The sequence below is a fragment of the Malaclemys terrapin genome, chromosome 5, assembly GCF_027887155.1.
Source record: "Malaclemys terrapin pileata isolate rMalTer1 chromosome 5, rMalTer1.hap1, whole genome shotgun sequence".
NCBI lineage: Eukaryota > Metazoa > Chordata > Testudines > Emydidae > Malaclemys > Malaclemys terrapin.
Genome location: NC_071509.1, coordinates 68196728 through 68207317, shown reverse-complemented (window position 1 = coordinate 68207317; position 10590 = coordinate 68196728). Strand labels below are relative to the sequence as shown.

General features: G+C 40.0%; 1 protein-coding gene across 1 annotated transcript in view; it reads left to right on the top strand.

Annotated features, from left to right (window-relative positions):
- Positions 1-216: 216 nt before the first annotated feature.
- Positions 217-10590, top strand: part of WDR17 (WD repeat domain 17) — a 98017-nt gene continuing 87643 nt past the window's right edge. The window contains exon 1 of the mRNA XM_054029156.1: positions 217-341. Within this exon, the coding sequence (XP_053885131.1) occupies positions 333-341 (9 nt within the window). The 5' untranslated portion in view covers positions 217-332. The remainder of the gene's footprint in view (positions 342-10590) is intronic.

Here is a 10590-nt window from a genome sequence, read left to right as displayed (position 1 = left end):
AACTCAAGTTTAAAATTGCAAAGTCAAGAAATGCAAAAGCAGTCATAACTCAGCTGCTGTTTACTTATGCAGAACAACTGTTCCTATTTGTTTCAGCATGATGTATTATTCTTTATTTTAAATTGTGTACTGCAAAATGTATACTTTGTGCAAATTATTGAATTTAATTTTTGCATTATTTTATATTTGTATTGCAGTAGTGACCAAAGGCTCCACTCAGGATCACAGTCTGCTTGTGCTACTTGCTGCACACAGGGAGCCATGGTGCCTTGAAGAATTTACAATTTAAACAGACAAGACATAAACCTAGTAATAGAGATGATATAAGCAAAATGTCAAAGGTACATGTCTCATTGTTGTTTTCTTTTTTTTTTGGAACGTTTTCCCCTCAATGCCATCTCCCTCCTCTTTTGCCTTCCATGTTGATCCAATGGGCCAGATCCTAACCCCCAAGTAGGAGTTCAGATGGAATGTGGCTAAAGTGAGCTTCACTCCGGCAACCTATAGCTGATGTAACAACTCCAATGTTATAAGTTGGCATAAGTTAGACAGGCCCTGATTTGTGCCGGTAGCTGAGCTGTGCTCCAGCATTAGGAAGAGGGCAGAGGTGGTATACAACCACCTTTTTTCCCCCACTTGGGTTTTGTACTAAAACACTCCTTGGCTGGACCAAAGGATCAGGCCAATGTATCCTCAGTCACCTTTCCCTGTCATAGATTCAGGCTAAGTGTGGGAAAAATGGGAAAAATGCCTGTGAGCTGGTGCCTCTAGTTCAGTCACTGAAAGTGTCTACAGACATTAGACCTCCTTCTGCATTTTTTGCTGGCTGCTCCAGCAGCCTTCTATACTGTGCAGGGAATAGGGTGGAAAGGCTTTTACCTCCACTCTGCGGGGCTGGCTTTCAACGTCAGAAGCCAGCACAGCTGCTCCTTTTTTGCAGTCTAAACTATATAGTATTACTATTACATTAAAACTTTTTCATTTAGTGATATTTGTGGAGAAAAGGGAATTGATTAACTGTATGTTTCCTTGCTTTTGCACTTGGACATGTGGAATTCCAAAAGGTATTTCTGCTTTTTAGACAAAAACGAATTTTAAATTGGTACATGTTACATACCCCTTTGACAAGCAAACTACAGCATGTATGAGAATCAGTAACTCAGGGTTCTACATTTCTATTAATGCATTAAGCAAGTTTTTCTGTTTAAAAAGGTACATTCTAAGGACTGAGCCACAAAATAAAAACATTCTGTTTATTGCAGAGGGGAGGGGAAACAAAGGAGTTATGAAAACATTTATATAGTAAACAGTTCGAGATACTTATTGTTCCAAATTAGCAAGGCTGAAATTTATCCTTCTCTAGATAAAAACTGAATATGCGATTTTTATGCAAGAGATTAAACAGGGTTTGACTGGTAGGAGTTATACTTCTATGCTAGAGGGTTTTGGGTGTGCTGACATTTCTCGACTCAATCAAGAGCACAGAATTTAGCAAAACAAAATAGCCAATAAAGTCTTGTTTTTAGTTTTGAAAAAGTAAAAATGTTTAATACACAATTTGAAAGATGAGTGGGAAGTGGCTAGCTTAGCACTGCATACAAATATTTTTCTGTAATAGAGGAGAACACATTGCTTTGCCACCTGAAATGTACCAGACTTCATAGTATTACATATTTTCTTTGAGAAACCAGGTGGGTGAGAGTCTTTTTTTATTGGAACAACTTTTGTCAGTGAGAGAGAAGCTTTTGAGCTTACACAGAGCTCTTCTGGTCTCTTCATGTGTGTAAGCTCAAAAGCTTGTCTCTCACCAACCGAAGTTGGTCCAATAAAAGATATTACCTCACGCACTTTTTCTCTCTAATATCCTGGGACCACCATGGCTACAACAACACTGCATATTTTCTTTTAGAAATGTTCATATTTAAATACGGGAAGGATAGTACCAGTGTAGAGCCTATTTTTTTATTATTATTACTAAAATGTATAGAGTAGTATCCAGTGGCACTGATCCAGACACAACTTCCATTCCCATTGTGGAAATTTAAAGGTAACATTCTTCTATATTATTTCTACTATTTGCATGTTATATTTCTGAAAACCATATCCTATTGTTGATTTTTGCACAAAATGTCAACTGACTTTACTGGGAGTTCTGCACATAAATCTGTATCAAGATATGACCTAAAGTGTAATCAAAAACAGTACTTGAAAATATAAAAAGTCTGAGAATACCTCTAATTGTATTATAGTTAAGTCCCTGCTGGAATTGCAGGATGATCGTCAAAAAATTGCTGCTGAGTTGTGGTATTGTTGTGGTATTTGTGGTAATGAAGTACATTATTACTTTTCTGTGATTTTCCACTGTTGGCTTCCTGGGGCTGAAGAGCAGGAGATTCCTCTGTTGTCCCTCTGGTGCTGGTGGGGAATGGGAGGGGTGGTCATATTATATGGTCCCTAGTTAAATATCAAGGATAAATTGGGCCATTTTTCTTTAGTTTGCTAGTAAAGAACACCACCAGTGCCACATTCTTACTTTCCAAACCTCATCTCCCAGCAAAATCTTTCTTTGTAGAAAAGTGCAATTTATATAATGAAGTAACATCCCTTCTAAAAATGCTTCTAGAATACAGGTAGAATCTGAGGAGGTGGTGGGAGCAGAGAAACTCAGTCACAAAAGTCTGGTACCCACAACACTAGCTGTATGTGCCCAGTTTTCAAGAGATAAACGCCCCCTTTAAAAAAAAAAGTTTATTAGCATGAGCTAAGGATAAGATGTGACTTTATTACTTCCTCAGATGGTGTGTGACTGGAAAGAAAAGGTATGTGCCAATGTACAAGGAGTACAAATCCCTGGTCATCTGCTTGCCGAGTGCTGTAGAAAGCAACTCAGAAACAAAGACAACAAGGAGTCTGGTGGCACCTTAAAGACTAACAGATTTATTTGGGCATAAGCTTTCGTGGGTAAAAGCCTCACTTCTTCAGATGCATCTGTTAGTCTTTAAGGTGCCACCAGACTCCTTGTTGTTTTTGTAGATACAGACTAACACGGCTACCCCTTGATAAGAAACAAAGAATACTAAAAAGTCTATTCTCTCTGAAATTTTTTAATAGGAAAAAGCAAAAGCTATGTTATTTGTTTTATGTGTCCCCATCACTATAGTATTGGAGCACTTCCCAAATATTTAAAAGTAGGAATTGCAATAATAATCTTTCTTTCTACCTTCCCAACCTATAGGAGAAATAACTTGACTAGTTTCTATGATTTTTGTTTGTGAGTAAATGGGTGTGTTGCCACATGTGTGAAGACATTATTAAATAAAGGCACCATACAAGAAAATAATTTTGCAATTAGTTCTGGAAGTGATACCTGAGGTGGTTATTATTATTTTTTTTTGGAAGGAATGTATTCCATACTCTGTCTAGCACCTGTGAAAATTTGGTATTCTGCACTCATAAGTCTCCCCCTATTGGTTGACAGTGAATTGTTCTGGTGGAACATAGCTGTAGTGGGAGATGATGATTGCAGAGGGAGAGAGGATCTCTCAGGTTGCTGGGGCCAATCCCATAGAGAGATTTTAGTATCAGGGCAGAGAATTTGTAGTAACTCTGGAGGTCATGAATGCACGAATCACTGTGTCCAGTTCAGAGTTTCATGGGATTAGAGCACTGACTTCTTGCGAATAGCAGATGGAAGTGGATGATTTTTGGCACCATGGTTGTTTGAGCATCCAGTAGCATTGAAGAGTTTAAAAGGACCCCTTCAAGATGCTGAAGACTGCATTCATATTCTGAGAAGAGATGTCTTCTGTAGTTTGGGATGTTATATGGGAAGCAGGTTCTTCAAGGATCTTCTGTCTTCCTAACAGGATCACCCGAATCTTGCAGTAAGAAATCTGGGAGATGGTGCACTTTATTTTTGTATAAAGGAGTTGTAAAGCTGGATATAATCTATATACTGTTGGCACTTCAGTCCATCTTGTCTCATCAGCTCTCCCAACAATTTGATAAAGATGTTGAATAACATGGGGGAGATAATTGAGCCTTGTGGGATGCTGCATATGAGTGTTTTGTAGCTGAAGATAGTATTTAAAGTTATTTTTTTCCTTTTTATCAAAGTTTTTTTTTTAACCTTTCTTTAGATCTTTGCAAGATATGCTGCTCTCTCGGGGCTCATTCCTGTTCGCAGTTAGATAAGTGGGAATAGTATCAGGCCACATATTCTCATCTGAACGTTATCTTCTTAAATCAGTGTCAGATACTGGACATTTTCCCCTTCAAGAAAGACCAAGATATAATATTATACTGAAGATGTGCTGTTAGTGTTTCTTCTTTATATGTCATGCATATAATGTGCTTTGAACGTTGTTGATGAGAACACTGGAATGGCTTGACCAGATTGCATATGCCAAATAAATGTCATACATGCAGAACACAGTAGTTCTTTCTAGGGTTAACTACACAAGATAACATATTTAAACATAGCACCTAGTGTAGACAAAGATAATTATGTGGTGCTTAAAAAAGCATTAACTAAAGCATGTTAGTTAATTTTGCACACAGGGATTTGTACCAATTTAACTAAATCTGTTTTTAAAAATATACTTTTTGTTAAAATGGTGCAATTTATGATAGGAAAAGGTCATAGACAAGCCCTGTAAGGACAGCACAACATAATGTATGGAACATGATGAACTTACTGAGACAAACTTATCTTTGTGGATTAGACTGGATCAGTACTCATTCTACACAAACCAGGACAGTCCAGCATTCAGTTGTATACAGAGGAGGTGGTTATTTAAACAGCCCCAAGCTAGGACCAAGATTTCAGATCTAGTATACACTAAATGAATAATTTTGCTACATATATAACATGTAGTCTTGTATATAATGGCTTTAACTATTTTATAATTATTACACTTCCCTGATTCTTAAATATTCTCTATATCCGTAATGGGGTCAGCACCCACCTCTCATGGTTGATGGTTTCTTCGGTGGGTCTTCAGTGACTCAGCCCTCCATCCGAGTCTCACACACTGTCTGTACGTGAAACAGAACAAATCCCTTCTGGGTAGACAGTCTTTACCTTCTCCCAGCCCTGATATGTGGTGTACCCCCCAGGCTTCCTCCCTGGAGACACTGTCTACCTGTAGCCTTCCCTGGGCTCAGTCCTTACTCAGTCCCAGCAGCCAGCCAGGAGCACCTTCTTAGCTCCCCGGTTCCTGCCCACACTGAGCTGTCCATGGTCTTGCTGCTCTTTCAGTCAGCCAGAAACACAATCCTCTCCCAGCTCCAGGCAGCAACTGACTGACTCCGTTTCTGCTGCTCCTTTTTATATGGGCCTCCTGGCCCTGATTGGCTGCTTCCCCTGCAGCCACTCTAAGCCACTTGGAGGATCTCTCTTCTGCTCCTTCCTGGGATGGGGTGTGGCAGGACCCTGAGACTTTCAGCAGAGGGCCTCTGGGCCTAGTCTACCTGTCACAATACCCTTCAAAGAGTTTGAATGGAAATTACTGCTAAGCAGCAGTTGCAATTACATTGTATGTGTATGCATGCATATACACAAGTATTTATATTTTATTTTCTTCCCAGGTATTTAATATGGAAAAAATAACATATAGACTTATATAAAAGCCACAACCAAAAGTATGTACCAGGATGTAGGAATGAATGAAAATATATATTTCATAGTTGAAGTGAAATAATGGGGTTTTAGCAGTCATGGAAAGACATTGAAAATATAGGGGAAAATATAACAAGGCCTTGAAAATAATAGATTCAAAAGTTAAAAGGAATGTGACAAGACAAGTTTTGGGAAAAATGCTGAGCTGAAAATGTGTCTGATAAGAAAAAGAGAAGCCTCTAATGATCAGGAATTGTTCCTAGTAATTTAAACAGTTACCTTTAACGTATCAATGTTATCTTAAAGTAGGGGACCCAAGTCATAAATGTCTTGTCTACTCAAGGAAGGAAAAGGGGTCAACCCCAAACTTCCCAAAACTGGATCTTTGCTAAAGTTAGCAGTTGGCAATGGCATAAATTGTTTGTTAAAGAATAAATCTTAAAAGATTCATTATTAGGTTGGAGCCAACGAGTCCAACATGGGTTTGCGCACCCATGGCCTAATCATGCTGTAAGTACCTGATCTTTGCTTATAACTGTATGTTGTTATGGGTGTGATGATTGCTTAGGGCACTGAAGGCATGTTTGATGCAACTGGATAAATACAATTTGGCCTTTGAATTTAATAAAGGAATTATGATTAAGGCTGCGAGTTTGACATGGAGGTCATGGAAGTCACAAGATTCCGTGACTTTCCAGGACCTCTGTGACTTCTGCAGTGGCCGTTGCGGTTGGCCTGGGGGCCGCCTGAGCAGCTCGGGCAGGAGTGGGTGAGGGCCCTGGGCAGTGCTTACCTTGGAGGGGCACCCCGGAAGTGGTGACATGTCCCTACCTTCCTCAGCTCCTAGCTCCGTGCACTGCCTCTGCACACAGGCACAACCCCTGCAGCTCCCATTGGCCGTGGTTCCCAGCCAATGGCAGCTGCGGAGCTTGTGCTTGGGGCGGGGACAGCGCATGGAGCTAGGAACTGAGGGAGGGACATATCCCTACTTCCAGGGAGTCGTGAGGAGCCAGGTAGGGAGCCTGCCGCCACCCCGCCCACCTACCCCCCAGCACCAGCAGGGGCCCCAGGCTGCCCTGCTCCCAAGATTTAGTCAGGGGTATATAGTACAAGTCACGGACAGGTCATGGGCCATGAAATGTTGTTTACTGTCCATGACTTTTACTAAAAATACCTGGTGACTAAAATGTAGCCTTAATTATGGTTAAATTAATGTCTGGTGCTATCCTGCATAAACAATAATATGAATAAGCTTCCAGCACAGGTAATAAGTTACACTTGTGCAAATTCATGGATGGCAATGGTGTTGGATGGATGTTGCTGAGAGCTTAATCAGAAGACAGTGGGGTGCCTCAAATGTAATTAAAGGTCAGTATGGCCTGTGGAACCTTTAAAACTTCTTATGAAGGTGCAAGAAAGAAGGAAACTGGTTGACTCAGAGTCCTGGTTGGGTGGGCACAGTTGGCAGTTAGGAAAAAATGTTGAACTATAAACTGAGTGCATTTGATCTGTAATTATTGAGAAAATTACATGGAACTCTATGATGCCATTATCACAGAGTTGCTTTTCAGAATAGAGCTTCACTTTAAATGATGATTTTAAGGTTATGTATCTATTTAATACAATATTATGTTCAATAATACTAATTAATACATTCTAGGAATTGTACACGTCTATCTTCTAGACTTTTGCAATTGTTGGAATTTATCATGGGTGTATACATTCTAATTTCAATGCGTTCAAAACAACTTTTTGTGTTATTTTTTTCAGTATCCTGCTTTTTAAATATTGACATTCTAAATTTACTTAGCACAATATTATGAGTAAAGAAGGATCACAGATGTTTTTTAAGGTAGAAAAGGCTTTTTTAACCCTCAAAGCAATGTCAGGATTTATGAATGTATTTTGTTACATTCTTCATTAAGAAACCTTGCACCTGTTAATTTCAAAATGTCTCAACAGAGATATCAAAAACCTTCTGTAACACGCTATGCTTTGATATGCGGTCATTAATCTGAGGATATTATTTTGTGTTATTGTAACATTTCAGGGTTCAACCCAGATGAGTGAGAGGCTATGTGATAACCTGCCCTGTAATGTTGGGTGCCTTAAATGCTCTGCACTTATGTCTCACTGCCTGGGCACCAACAGCCAGCAGACGATCATGTAGTTCCCTGAGTGTCTGTGTGCTGCAGCCCTAGTTCAAGTGCTGTGACCCCCCATTAGCCTGCCTACAACACAGCGGCCCCACCCTGGTCTCCACTAGCTTGGGTTACTGCTTGCAGGGTGACCCCAGTACATCCCCTAGTCCTGAATTTCCCCCATACCATCTGCCCTTAAGTGTCCAGTCCCCTCCTGGAACACTCAGGAAAATAATATGGACTGTACAAAAGTACAGTTTATCACTTTAACTGTAGTAACAATCCTTTCAGTTCAAACATAGCACTGCGTCGGATTATAGTAAAAAGACAAGTAGTGTATTAACAACAAAAAATAGGTTAGGCGATACCAAATAGAAGGGATTGAAACATAAACATATGCTTTCTAGATTAAGAAAGATGGTTAAGATCTAACATAAGCTACAGACTTTGCTCAAGGTAGTTTTATCACCAATCATTCTGGCAACTTGTCTGACCAGACCCTCTAGCCAGGACCCAAGACACAGAGCAAAAAGTGCTTGGGTCTTTTGTTTCCTCAGGTGTAGGCAAAAGATGGAATCTCTCTGTGTGCCTTACATTTCCAAAGGGATTTTTTTGGCTTAAAATTCAGAAAGACCTCCTAGGAATTCAGTCTCCTGTGTCTCTCTTGGGTACAGGAGCCATGTTAATTCTCTGTCTCTCGAGTACAGGCTCAGGAGAATCCCCGCTGGTTTAGCTCGAAGGCATCATTTGTACAAATATTGCAGAAGTGTGTATGGTGTAAATACAGGAGTGTATAGGGTCACAGCTGTGATCGAGCATATTTTAAAATACTGTTTAACTGGGTTGAAATAGAATCAGACAAGATGAGGCTCATTCTGAACTCTCGCCAATTTTTCACTGGTATAAATACATTGAATTTACTGGCGGTATTTCTAACTCTCAGAAGTGGAAAGCTGGATTGAGTCCTGTGTCCTTAAATTACAGGCACTACACATCATGTTGGAATTATTGTAAGAAACTAAATAGCTAATTTTTTCTAGAGAAAGTAATTATTTTGCTTCATTTTTCTAAAACATAGTAGCAGTAGATATCTTTTTGACAAATTATAAAGTTTATGATAATCAATGAATAACAGATTTAGCAACATAATTAGTCAACCAATAATAAATGATATAATACTCTCTCTTCTATCCTTCTTCCAAAAATATCAGCCCAACTTTTCCAAAAGCATGAGGATAATAGATGGGTTTTCCAGTGTGTCCAAAGTCAACATGGGTATTTTGGATCAAGGAGTGAGGGTGAATTCCAGAGGTGAGGGGGTCCTACCAGAAAACATTATATTGACAGGTTCTGCTTTCATATACAAAGCAGCTCCAACTTGAAATGCCTTTGTGTATCCAGGTGTTACTGTGTCATGTAGAGAGAGAGGCCATCTCTCAAGTACGTAGGTCCCATGCAATTTATGTCTTTATAGCTCAAAATCAACTGTAAATTAAACTGCATACAGAAAACAATAGGCAACTGCTGAAGATCATGGAGCACTTGTATAATGTGCTTGTGGTGAGAATTTATAGTATATAGGAATTGGGTAGATCACAGTATTCTTTATCAGCTTCAGTTTCCACACTGATTTAAGGTGTGGGTCTATGTAGAGTGCAGTGCAGCAATCTAATCTCAGATTGAGAATGGCATAGTTGATGGTATTAAAGTTCCTAAACAAAAGAAATGGTTGCAACTTCCAGGCCAGATGTAGATTGGAGAAGTTGTGCTCGCCCCTGCTGCTATATAATCATGTAATAAATAAATTCAACAGTGAAACTGAGATTGTGTGAACTTTACTAACAAATGATGGGCATATATTTTCATTCTAAACAGCAGATATAATTCTTAGCATGGTTTCCAATTGCTTTTCCCCAGCCTACTAACTTCAGCTCAATCAACTCTCTCTTATTCATGCAATAGTCATTCTCAGACTTTGGGGCCAGGTACTCAACTGCTCCATCTGGGCCAGAGAAGATTGAAAGATAGGCACAGACCCTACCTTGGGTTCGGGTTGATTGAGAATTGGTATACCTTCTCCCCCTTTCAGGCATTATAGGGATCAAATTATTATAGATTTAATGGCTCCAGTGGTCCCACAATAATAGCTGTGAGGCAAGCTTGGTCAAACTGGTCTAGAAAGTTCTGCTTTTGTCCATTCTTTCATGTAGAGAAGATCCTATGAAGCAATCCTAGCTTTAAAATTTTTGGCAAACTTTGATGTGGAGGGGTTGAATGGAGAGAGGAATTAACTGTGTTGCAGCTGATTGAGAATGATAGATTTAAACCATTTGTAGATCTTCCTCAACAATTGACTTGCCCTTCTCTGGAGCAGGGAAATATCTCATAGACTCATAGACTTTAAGGTCAGAAGGGACCATTATGATCATCTGGTCTGACCCCCTGCATGCTGCAGGCCATAAAACCGTCCCTACCCCTTCCCTGGACTCTGCTGTTGAAGTCCCCAATCCTGTTTTTAGTGACTTCAATCGGCAGAGACCCTCCTGCTAGAGATCCCTGCCCCATGCTGCGGAGGAAGGCGAAAAACCTCCAGAGGCTCAGCCAATCTGCCCTGGAGGAAAATTCCTTCCCGACCCCAAATGTGGCGATCAGTAAGACCCCGAGCATATAGGCAAGAGTCTCCAGCCCGACCCCGTTAGCCATTATACTATTTACCCACCATTGCTTGGCTTTCCTTGACTACTATGTTTTACCATTAAACCATTCCCTCCATAAACTTATCTAACTTTATCTTAAAACCAGACAGGTCCGTCGCCCCCACCATTTCCC